Source organism: Barbatula barbatula, assembly GCF_947034865.1.
Source record: "Barbatula barbatula genome assembly, chromosome: 25".
Classification (NCBI taxonomy): Eukaryota; Metazoa; Chordata; class Actinopteri; order Cypriniformes; family Nemacheilidae; genus Barbatula; species Barbatula barbatula.
Genome location: NC_136788.1, coordinates 7962482 through 7975149, shown reverse-complemented (window position 1 = coordinate 7975149; position 12668 = coordinate 7962482). Strand labels below are relative to the sequence as shown.

General features: G+C 38.2%; 1 protein-coding gene across 2 annotated transcripts in view; it reads right to left on the bottom strand.

The window, feature by feature from the left end:
• Positions 1-12668, bottom strand: part of scaper (S-phase cyclin A-associated protein in the ER) — a 105301-nt gene that overhangs the window by 69842 nt on the left and 22791 nt on the right. For both annotated transcript variants that reach the window (XM_079449835.1, XM_079449834.1), the window contains 9 exons: positions 12532-12598; positions 12016-12133; positions 9329-9440; positions 8814-8954; positions 8110-8265; positions 7870-8012; positions 7524-7605; positions 6217-6369; positions 3219-3326 (listed from right to left, as the gene is read on the bottom strand). In XM_079449835.1, coding sequence (XP_079305961.1) covers positions 3219-3326; positions 6217-6369; positions 7524-7605; positions 7870-8012; positions 8110-8265; positions 8814-8954; positions 9329-9440; positions 12016-12133; positions 12532-12598 — 1080 coding nt within the window. The remainder of the gene's footprint in view (positions 1-3218; positions 3327-6216; positions 6370-7523; positions 7606-7869; positions 8013-8109; positions 8266-8813; positions 8955-9328; positions 9441-12015; positions 12134-12531; positions 12599-12668) is intronic.

The following is a 12668-nucleotide window of genomic DNA, read 5'->3' as shown; positions in this document are numbered from 1 at the left end:
TGTTTGTCATCCAGGTACATTGTACAGACAGGCGATATACGGTAACTAACCCATTCACACACAACCGCAGTTGTGCATCCTTTGCAGGAATCAGTCATGTCATCTTGGAAGTATTGGTTCACATCTGTTATACTGGCGTTCACAAAGAAAAATCACTCTTACTCTTAGAAATTTAGGACTCTTCAACAATATTGTGCAGTTCTAATGAAAATGCTACATATATTTTATTATAACAAAGTGTTGTTACAATTTGAATAGACTATACTGACATTTAAAAGATTATAATATGACAGTCGTGCGATATTTCGAATGATGTTGTAGCAAACAATTGTAACACCCGAGGAACTACAACTCCTAGCTAGAAAATACCATAGCAACCACTCAAACACCTTATCAGACACCTATCGTCCACTCTGAAACCCTTTGGAAACCATGTTGACATTACCCAAAATACCTTAAAAACCACATAGCATCCACTCAGAACACCTTAGAAACCACACAGTAACAGCTCTTACACCCCAAAAAACTGCATAGCAACCATTTAGAACACCTCAGCAAACCTGCATCCACTATGGACACCTTAGCACCCAACTACCATTCACTTAGAACACCTTTGAAACTGCACAGACCACTGGAAGCACCTTAGCAACCACCTAGAATTCACTCAGAACACCTTAGAAACTAACTAGCAACCATTTAGAATACCTTAGCAACCATGTAGCATCCATTTAGAACACCTTAGAAACTGGCCAGTAACCATCTGAGCCACCATAATTAACCACCTACCACTCAAATACTTTAGAAACCACTTAACAAACAAACAGAACACCAACAGAACTATTTACATTCACATTTATTTAGTTGCTGCTTTAATTCAAATTGACTTTTTCAAATTGTGTCTCTTTGTCGGTCTGATAAAATTCAACACACTAGTTTAACTGTGAAGTTACTCTATGCACCTTTTTTGGAGGAAAGAAGGGGGAATGGGTTGAGGACACGGCCCTTGTCTGTGAAGTGGTTGTTTGACAACCACGACACAACATTTCTGAAAAGCTGCAAGATATTTTATCTGAAATAACCGAAATCGAGTGCCATGGGTCGACGATAAATAAAACTCCAATATGTCAAAAGACGAGGGGTCTGAAGTGGGCGATATATTACACTAAACCAGACCAGATGACAACCAATAAAGGAGAACGGAGTCCAAAAGGCAATTCAAAGTGTCCTACATCCTCATTGATCCATGCCTGTTGATAATCGCCGCATTTTCCATTTCACTCCAGAGTCTTTAAAACAGCGAAATATGACTAAATATAAAAGGACAGTCGGAGACTCTGGGCCCGCTTCCGCTGAAAAACTATGTTGTGACCTCTGCACGGTTCAGCCAACCATCTTAGTTTTAATTAAAAATCTTTCATAACGGCAAGAATTATGGAAGCGCCGACTGGAAAATAGTTGGAGGTTGCGTGAGTGAAATACGGCGTGCAAAAATGGGCAGAGACATAAATAAGGAGCTCCGTGGCGTCCGCAGCAAGACTATCCAAACAAAGAATCCTGCACTGGGGTTTCCTTAAAACGCAGCGACTGTTGCTTAAAAACCTAAAGTGCTTTAAGTAACGTCTTCTCTTCCGATGGAAGACGTGGGCACTATAATTAACCATGGGACAAATTTCCACCTCAAACACACCAGTCTCTATTTTTTATTTCGCTGACTGTTAAACACGTGTCTTATAAATCACAGGTAAACGGCTATTTCCTTTTTTTATGTAGGCAGAATGAAAGTTATTTAAAAAGTCGTTTAACACAAACGCTCAATTCAATTTAATACATCAAGCTTCACAGTTTAGACAGGGCTCATTAAGCTGGCCGCACCTGACGTGTCGTGCTGTTGCGAGACACGCCGCAGCGGGTCGCCTGTGTGTTTATCACGCTGTCAGCCAGAGAAATGGGTGGCCTCAGCCAAAGCTGATGATTTAGAGGTGACGGAGGGGGTTTAAATATTACTCGCTGAAAAAAGGTTCGAATGAAGGAGGTTCAGGGGCCAAAGGTGCGGCATATAGCGCCAACAGTTGTCAGCCGTACAAAGAAGCACAGTGTGAAAGGCAATCTCATATTGCGGTGAGAGATCCCGAGCAGAAAACCACTCTGTCAATGTTGAAAGAGACGCAGGGTGAGCGCACCTTGTGTCGTATACTCGAACTCTGTTAGTGTTGATTCCGTTCTAGCGTTTTATAGTCCCAAAAATCTGTGAAAATGGGGGAAGCTGTTGCTGATGCTCTCAGGTTGGTATGAGAACTGTCATAAAAGCCTTAAATGAAATGTAGCCCATAAAAGATGCACTTGAGCGGAGTATGTTCGTGGTGGCCGTCTGGAAGAAAAACATACTCACAAATAATGTTATTTACGGGTATCACTAGAGTTTTGAATGATCTTTTATAGGATTTAGGGGGGTTATTTATTGTCGACTCAACCTCTATAACATTTATACCCGAGGAACCTTGTAAATTTATTCAATATGAACATTACTTAATGAATGACTAATTAATGGTGAATTCTTTCTTTAAATGATATATTTTTGTTTAATTGTATTAAATATTACTTAAATAAATATTTTTTTAAATTTATTTTGTGTAATTACTTCAATTATAGCTTTAGTTAGAAAATATTTGATTACTTTGCATATGTAAGTTGTGCCTATTTGTCGCCACCTCTGTTTGAAACATAAAATTGCAGGTTACTTTATGCACCTTTCTTTACTTGGGTAAAAGTCAAATAACATCAAATTGACTTTTCTGGCAAAATAATATCTGAAAGCTTAACTTTAAAATCATTATTAAAAGCTTGACCGTTGTGAAAAAGGAAAAAATATTATTTCTAACAGTGTTATATTTTTATTTATTAAAATAATATTTCAATAATGATAATATAATTGCATTACATCATCTATTATATATAAAAAATATTTAATATGACTGAATAATATAGAAATACATAAGATACATAAAAATATATAAAAAAGTTATTATGACATATGTATTGATTACATTATCAAATATTTGATGTAACCACATGCAACTTATATACTGCATTCGTATTTCTATCAAAATAGAATAATAGCTAAAAAGCCCAAAATCAAACTCCTTGCAGTTCCATTATGAACCCCTGGGGGTGAACCCTGGTTTCCTCGGTGTAAGTGTAATTCTTTTCGAGAAACTCACCACCTCCTCATCAGATAGTTCACGCCCCTGAATGCTGCTGGTGTCTCGCGCGGCCTGCTGGTGCCTCTTCCCCTTAATATGACTGAACAGGTGGACTTCAGAGGTGATCTAAAAACACAAACACAGAGGTCACAGGTCACTCGAGGGGGATCCGCTGAAGAGAAAGCCTATGGCCCGAGACGTACACAATCACCTCACAATACGTTATGCCATCATTCACGGCCTGACAGTTCTCAGGTGTCGAGACATATGTTCCGACCTTTCAAAGATAAATATGATCCCTTGATTCTGACTGACATCTGCAGAGCTAACAGACACATCTCATAAGAGTTTAAAAATCTGATGACGCTGAATAACTATAAGTGAACGAAAAGCTTTGACGGCTCCGCTTTGAACGCGCCGGCACCCCGGGCACTGTTGTCGGTTAGCTCAAGTGTCACCTCTTGACTTTGTAGGGCAGCTCAACTGTCCCAGAAACTCAAGAGGTCATGTGAAAAGCACACAGACTCCTCCTCCGCAGAATACCTGGATTATTCATGTGTTATTTCTGTATTGGGAAATTAGACAAATGTGGTTTAGCAGGGAAAGGTTCAGGTTGGATACCAAAAGCTTGAAGCTTCAAACCCTTCATCTTGTTGAAGTGTGATGTGGGGAGTAGTTGTAAACTGAACAAGTTACTAAACCACAAAACTCTAGGTTTGGAGTTCACACACACCTGTATGGAAAATGTTGAAATTTATGTACCCATCGTACCGGGTTTGACATCAAAGATACGAAGCGACAAAGGTTCTCAAGCGTCTCGTGACATAACGTGGCACAGGAAATCAAAGCACGATTGAGATCTGAGAGCTACGCCACAAGGTGATCGGATAATACATAGCACACCTCGTATAGATTACATTGTGCCATATTTTCATTTTTTTACATTCTTTTTTGTGTGTTAGAAAGCCTCTAGTCGCGGTGTGCTTTCGTTCTGTAAAGAACATCTCTGACGATTAATTGTGTCATAAATGCATTAATTGTTACAATATCTGTTCAGTGCTATTATTCAATTCAATTCAATTGTTTTTATATAGCGCTTTCACAATGTGAATTGTTCCAAAGCAGCTTTACAGGGGAAAATAAGAAAAACACAAAAAAGGTAACACAGTACATGGTGTTAATATAACAAGTTAAATTACTCTAGTAAATAATAAGTAATAAATGCAGTCTCCCGGTGGTTTATTTAGCATATTTTGCATTAAGTGAATGCTTGGCTGAAAAGATGCGTCTTTAATCTAGATTTAAAGGGAGAGCGTGTCTGATCCTCGAATAACGTCGGGAAGGCTATTCCAGAGTTTAGGTGCTACGTATGAGAAAGCTCGACCCCCTTTGGTGGATTTAGTTATTCTAGGTATTATCAAAAGTCATGAGTTTTGAGATCTTAGAGAGCATGATGGGTTGTAGAGTGATAGATGCTCTGTTAGGTAGGTGGGGCTAAACTCTTTAAGGCTTTATAAGTGATTAAAAGAACTTTAAAGTCAATACGATACTTAATGGGTAGCCAGTGAAGGGTTGATAACATTGGGGTTATGTGATCGTATTTTCTGGACCTGGTTAGAACTCTGGCAGCTGCGTTCTGAACTAACTGTAGTTTGTTTATTGATGATGCAGGACAAACACTAAGTAGCGTATTACAGTGGTCAAGTCTTGAGGTCATAAATGCATGAATAAGCTTCTCCGCGTCAGCAACACACAGAAAATTGAGTTTCAAATTGAATCCTTCGATCTATAATACCGTCCAGAGCACTACATGTTCCACTTGTGTCTTCTAAAGAAGCGAAATAACTAACAGTTATGAACACTGAAACGCTGTCTTGACATGAACTAACATTGACAAGGATTAATAAATGCAAAAGAAATTGTTCATTGTTAGCTAATGTTAACTAATAGCATCTTATTGTAAAGTGTTACCCTTTTGCATTTATGAACACATAGAGATACACGTAAATATTTAAGAAAAATGTCTAAATAAATAAATGTTTACATAAAATTTGAATTATACATAAATTTACGCAAATATTTCCTAAATATATGCATGTATTTGTACCTGTGTGTTTATAAATACAAAATAAATATGCACGCTGCACAGACATATATTATGTAAAGACAAACTTTTATTCTGTATGCGATTAATCCATCGTGCTGAATTTAACCAAACAGAGGCTTTTTCCTGTGCCAGGTGAGGACGCCAGTATCTAGATGCCTGTGTTGTTTGTCTCCTGCGCCGAGTCCTGGAGTCGAGCCCACACAGGAAAGTCTGCGTATAATATCATTAACTAGAGTGCTTCCCGCTGACCCAGGGTTGAACTCCGGTGTCAGTGCCTAGCCAAGGTCATCTGACATTTTTAACAAGATTTGATTCTCCTCAGAGTTTAATCTGATGTCAGTTTGAAGCTCCAAGGTGTCTGGCCCCGATCGCAGTAAAAAGCATGCGTGTCAGAGATAAACGCGGCCATTCTGAGATTTGTTGTCCGTTACTTGAAAAGCATAATCACGCCCAGCTATGACTCTCCGCCCACAGTTCACGGTTAAATTCTCATTTAAATAAAATCCTTGTAGTCTTTGATTTTATGTACTCTGCCTGGCAAAGTAACAAAGGCTAAATTGTACATCCTCATAGCATTCGGCTCCAGAGAAACTTTGCCCCAGTTTTTGGCGTGACTGGAGGAAATGCATCGCGCCCTAAACGTTCAAGCGTTTGGCCAAACATCACAGTTTAATGTGTAAAGTCAACTATAAAGTAAACCATTCGCAGGCTGCGGCGCTTTCAAAACATTACTCTGTTTGAGAAGGCCGATGTGTCAACTTCTGGCTCAACCGATGGGGCGGCGCTACCTGATGACAGACAGGGAATGGATGTATGGGGCCTGTAGGGCATGTTTTGGAACTTGGGTGGAATCGATTGTATTACAATTCTATTTGTTGTCTCAGAATAACAACGGCTCTGTTGACTTACCTCAACATTACAGAGCGAGCATTGTTTCTTCCGTTCGTAAGGTGTGAGTTTGGGTGCGTAGTCCGTGTTAGCGTGTCTGCCGCTGCTCAGCTCGGCCGCCTTCTCTTTTCTCTGCTCGATTTGCTCCATGTGTCTGCGGCTGCTCTCGTCGTGCTGTATCAAAACAAAGAAAAATGGAATCTGAAGCTAAATCCGTGTTGAATCTATCAGAAGCTGAATCTACTGTGTGTTGAATCTACATCACCATTAAAAAACCTTATTTTTCAATAAACTCACAGGAAACAAAACTGTATTTTTGACGTCTTCCAATGCGCAAATTCATACTCTCGCCATTTTCAGTCAGCTTCAGTTTCACTATGGGGGGCTTTTTAAACAGTGTTCAGACGGAATTTACATCTGTTTTGGGATCTTACTAGCATTTTGCCATTACCATTTGGTCACAAGAAAAAAAAAATTCTAAATGTAAAATTGCCTACAAATTTTTAAACACTTAAAAATCTTAAAATCTGAAGGTGCATGTTTAAGACCGTGAAAACATTTCTATATTAAATCAACCTGAATATGAACCTATGTTGAATCTATCTGAAAAATATCTTAATAAATATTAAATGTACAGTATATGTAATCCATCGAATCTATCTGAAATATATCTAAATAAATAAATCTATATCTAATCTATCCCGTGTAACTAACTGAATCTATAAGTAATCTATCTGAAATCGTAGTCTTTATTGAATCATTTGGGATCCTTTGTCGAATGCAATTGGAATCTGAGCCGAACACTGAATCTTATACCTAACTGAATCTGCAATGTATTCAATCTATCTGAGCCTATACGGAATCGAAGAGCTACACAAATTTACAGTATACTGAATCTGATAACTAACTTAATCCGTAGTATATTAAACCTATCTAGGGTGACCATACGTGCCATTTTTCCCAGACACGTCCTGGCCAGGATTTCGGTGCATCCTCCAGAGGTCGCATTTGTCCACCGCATACATCATCGAGGTTGATTATTTCAGAAGAGTAACCGTAACGTTTCAAGGAAAGAAAGATAAGTTTTGAGAGAAATAAATGTTTTTTTAACTGAAGTGTGACATGCGTATGGACACCCCAAATCTACCTGAATTATATCTGAATCAATACGGAATCTATCTGGACTCGACCTCAATCCACACTGAATCTGAACCTATCTGGAATCACACCAAACTATATAACTCTACCTGGCCAGCCGTATAGGATTCTCCCAGATCAATCACTGTGATTAATGTCAGATTTAGATTTAGTTTATACTGGTAGTTCACCTTCATCTGGATTTTCTTCTGTAGTTCCTCCATGGCCTCCTGTTGAGCTGCACTAAGCGCAGCCAGACGCTCCTCACGGTCCCTATAGTGTTTGTTTAACAGATGAGACCTGTATTAGTGTTTGTGAAATAAGAACGTCCATAATACTGTGGCATCTATCCGTCCACCCAGGTTACACATGACAATGAATTGTCCATTATCCATTTGCAGTTTAAATCGCTGTATCAAAAACAAACATCTTTTTTTCCATATATTTTCGTTGGGCTAATAATGTTCGAAACGCTTCGATTCCCACGAGTCTCTAGAACTGTTGCGAGTATCCTTGGCAGGATGTTGCGGCGCTAACCTGGCTCTCTCCCGTGCCGCGTCTTCCCTCGCCCGCTCCTTTTCCTGCCGCTGCTGTTCGATTCTCGCCTCCTGTTCCCTCCTCCTTATCAGCAGCTCCTCCACGCGAGCCTGCCTCTCCGCCTCCAGCGCCCGCTTGCGCTCCTGAACCGACAATTAATGCCATATTTAGGCTTTTTCATGCTAAAGAATATGACGGAGGAAAATGCTAACATATCATATGTGAGAGAAAAGAATGTACCTGGACGGCTTCGTCCCTGGCCTGTTTCTCTTCCTGTCTGTGCTGGCGTTCCTCTTGTAGCTCGTTGAGTCGTTGTTCGTATTCGTTTAGCTTAGCCAGTACGTCGTGTCTCTTATTCTGGGCTTCCAGAGTGTTGATAAAAGCGATCTCATTCACCTGGACAAACAGCAAACACAGTCTCAGTGCTTTCCAGAACGGCTTTCCAAACATGAGACGCGGTACATGTTAACAGTGTGATTTGTTTTATTATTGTTCATGTAAGTGATAGTAATAACTTATGCAATGTAAAACGTTTTTATTTAGTTGTTTAGCTGTATTATTACTCGTACGCATAAATGACAAGGTACTGGCATAACGCTGAGCTCAAAACAACAGTTTAACATAACAGTTACTAAAAATGAGTTGTCGGAAACTTCAGAAGTGTATAGTTGATCGTACATTTGAATGTCTAGAATTTTCGGACAAAATATAAAATATGTGAATATTTGTACGGTTTCTGTTTATTTGCAATATACCGATATATATTGCAATTAATGACATAAGCCCAACATTTACTTACATACGCTAAATATACACTAAAACATTGATGCTACACGAAAATAAGTATTAACTATAAAAAGGTTGGGCGAAACAACAATACACTTTGTTATGGGTAAAGTGTCACACTTTAACATTTCTGTTGGTCACTGATGACAACCGCAAACCTTTGCTTCCTCCTCCTGCGCTTTCTTCACGATGGCCTGTAGCTGAATCTCTCGCTTGAATTCAGCATGAAGCAGCTTTTCCTCCATCATCCTCCTCCTCTGATCCAACAGCTCTTCTTTCCATTTACTCACCTCCTTCTCCTATAAAAGAACGACACGTGACGATCAAATCTCCACAAAACAACTGTTCTGAGACTGCGGAGGTCAAAGCTGTCAGAGGTGTGAGAAATACGTTAGCGGCCCACTTCAAGTACGGATATATATATATATGCAATATTGTCTTAGATCTCACTCATCTCACAAGAACGGGGCAGAACAGAAACAAACATGCTCTGCAGGGTTACCAACATTAGATTTAAGAGTCTCGGCCAGAGTGTATCACTATGAACGACTAAAATGGCTGTTAAGTGATTCTTTCAACGTCTATACGGATTGAATTTTCCCCGGTGGCTGAAATGGGTTGGGGAAAACTAACTGAGCCGTGTCTACAGGTGTTAGAGAAGAAACCGACATACTCTTTCCATGAGTTTCTGCAGTTTGTGCGTCTTCTCCTCTCTTAGCTTGTCTCGGAGCTGCTGGGCTTTAAGTTGCTTCTCTTCATACTTTTTCTTTGATTCTGCGATGGTTCTGATAATGACAACAAACAGCAGAAAACGTTTCAATGTGCCCCTTAAAGTCCCGGTGAAATAAAAACTTATAATAAATGCTGCAATATTTCATGAATTGTAAGTAGCTTTCCAATGTTGGCATTCTCTTTTTAAATTCATGTGCCCTCATAATCTTCAGTTAAAATCTGAAAAAGTACTTCCACCCTGACTATCCATCTCAAGTGACTTAAGACGGCTTGGGCGGAGCATCTGTTAACTCCTCCCCTTAACTGTCAGTCTGCTCCCACTTTTTCATGACATCCAATCAAATCGCAGTGAAAAAAACTAACCACGGCAACTTTTTTTCCTTTCGAAATTCTTCCATTATCGGGAATGCGCCAGAGTACAGAAGTAAAAACTATTGGATTCCGGTTTCCAATTTTATTACATGTGAAAGCTGCCGATTCCTATTTTTGCATATTCCGATTTTCTATACACATCCTATAATTGACAGTATATATAAAACCATATTTACATTTCTTCAATGCACATTGTTTCATACTGACAAATTTTATTTTCATAAAACAAATTATTAAACATAACAATTTTCCCAAATTTGCCTAAATGCAGTTCTCAAAGCTTCATTAAATTAAAGGATCTTCTCTCACCTAAACAACTCAGAAATCGACGAGTTATGTGACTGAAAAGAAGTAGAAATAACTAACCAAATGTCCCTTATTTTATCATTTTCTCTTTTGTACTAATCTCCCAAAATTCTAACATTACAAGCCTATGAATAAAATAGTACTTTAACTTTATTCTTGTCTGTTCCTGTTCAGGAAACAAACTGCTTTATTTTCTGAAATGTAAAATAAATTGTCTTTATCTTGAGTCAGTAGTATTAAAAGAATTGGGATTGTTGATTATAGCTGCAACTTCATAAAAAGTCTAATAAATGAATTCTAAGATTTAAATGTATCATCACATATCTTGTATTTGTAAAGAACTGAATCAGAAAATCATATATATAGGTTGATTTATAAATGTTTGTATATTTTGGATTTAAACACCAAGTAGAAGTCGTGTTGAATGTTATTTGACCATAGTGAAATTATCATAGTTTTAAGGTTAAACAGGTTAAGGTTTGTTTTAAACAGAGTGAACGACTTGAACATGAATTTAGCATGTGTCGGGGTTTATATGCTAACGGTAATGCTAAACTAAGTAGACGTAGCATCAGAGATGAACGGTGCACCTTTTTGTCTGTACGGTTCATGATGCGTGTGTGCAGAATATATGAGAGATCAGTCAGCAGAGACTCGCAAGTGAGTATAAACAAATCGTGACAGACAGACTGCGTGCATTTACGTGTTTACTTGCGGCTTTGAGTGTACTGTACTGACGTTATTGCCTGCGTTGTGTGCAACAGAAGATCGTCTTGGAATTGGCAAGACGTGAAGCTGACCGGCCGGTCACCGGTCTCTGGCTGGTCAATCGGTGGACCTCTAAAAGGATCTCAACTTTCAGTTCACAGGGACTTTAACGTTTCTTGTAACCCTCACAGATTACCTTTTTAAAACTAACATACTGGTAAGCACAGTTTCACGGAAGAAGCAACATTTTTATGTTCGATTGGCCAACTGGACAAGACTTTACACGGTCTCAAGCAAAGGGGGGCAGGACTACCTGTTTGACTGACCAATGACAGGCCTGTTCACACCAAAAACGCTAACTATAACAACAGCTTTCTTCAGTTACTGTGGACACTAACATAGTGGTGTTTATTCCTATCTTGTGTGCTGTGGTTTTTTCACATTTTAAGTTTGAGTGAATTTTGATTGGCTCTCAATGTTTAATCGTTCAACAACTGGGAAAAAACCTCTCTGAAAGTGATCCCAATGACATCTCTGACCTCTGTACCTTTACCGTTACACTTGTAGTGTGGGCAGTTCTTTTATATTTACATTAACGCTTTCAATGGATTCAAAATGTATCTATTTAATTTTTCTGTGATTAATCCTTATTAATCACACATAACATTCATGTTTTTACTTTTACATTCTAATAATTTCACATTTAATCTTCAAATTTATGTAGAAACAACAGATTTCTTTAACTGCATCATTTTATGAATGAAAGCCAACATTCTTATATTATTACTGTAACTAACATTAATAATAGCCCTATAATTGAGAGCGAGTATGTCTTACAGGTAGGAAATCTACAGAAGTTCTCAAACACTTTACAGTCTTTTATTCTGTATTTAATTTACAATTTAGCATTATTCTCATTAAAGCTACAAAACGCATTGAATTCCTCTTTTCTTTTTTCCTCGATTAAAATTAATGACAAGAGACACAGCAGCAGGTTTAAGAATGCGGCGGCCCCTTCGAGAGCTCTCTTTACGCAGATTGTCTGAAAAAAATGAATCGCATGCATTAACGCGTTAATGTTGACAGCCCTAATTTACATCTACTTTTAGCGTTATCATCATCACCATGGTCCTTGGCGTGAAAAGGTCCTTAAGAGAATTTAGCCTCCAATAGAAATGTTATTAACTTAAAGCAACTTTGTTTATGCATTCAAGCAAATGTGAGAGAATGTGACTTGTATACCGTTTACGTGAAGGAGAAGACAGTTTCTCGTGCATGTGGATGCCGTGGCCCGGTGGACGAGATGGTTCTTCTTCAACCATGTCACCCCATGAGGTGCTCTGACGCCAGGGCTCCCGAGCTGAGAAAATAGAGAAGAAAAGTCAATGGGATTACGACGGGTACATTTTCAAAATAGTTTCGAGAGATTTAGAAATAGAACTAAAAAACGTAAATAAATAATCTCATTTTAATAACATTACAATATTCCAAAAATAAAAATGAATTGTAATGATATCTGTCATTAAATGATACGGGTATCATAGTTATTATAGCTTTGTTTCAGTCTTTTTGTAGATGTATGTAGTATTATGCATTCTGTTTATTTCTGTTAAATGCTACGGCAATATTAAAAATGAAACTAAAGGGAAATTAGTTTTCAAGAAAAATTTAGGTTGATATTTTATTTTATTTCTAATAGTAAGGGCTATTGACTGATATAAACATGCTATAACCATAAACACATTAATGGTGTTATACCGTCATAATCAGCTAATAATTCGCTCCAGTCCAAGTTCAGTCCATAACTTCCACTTCCGATACTTGCCTAAAAGAGACCAAAACAAATTACTTAACTCGGATGCTTTTTCAGTTTACAACCGCAATGAAGCCTTTAT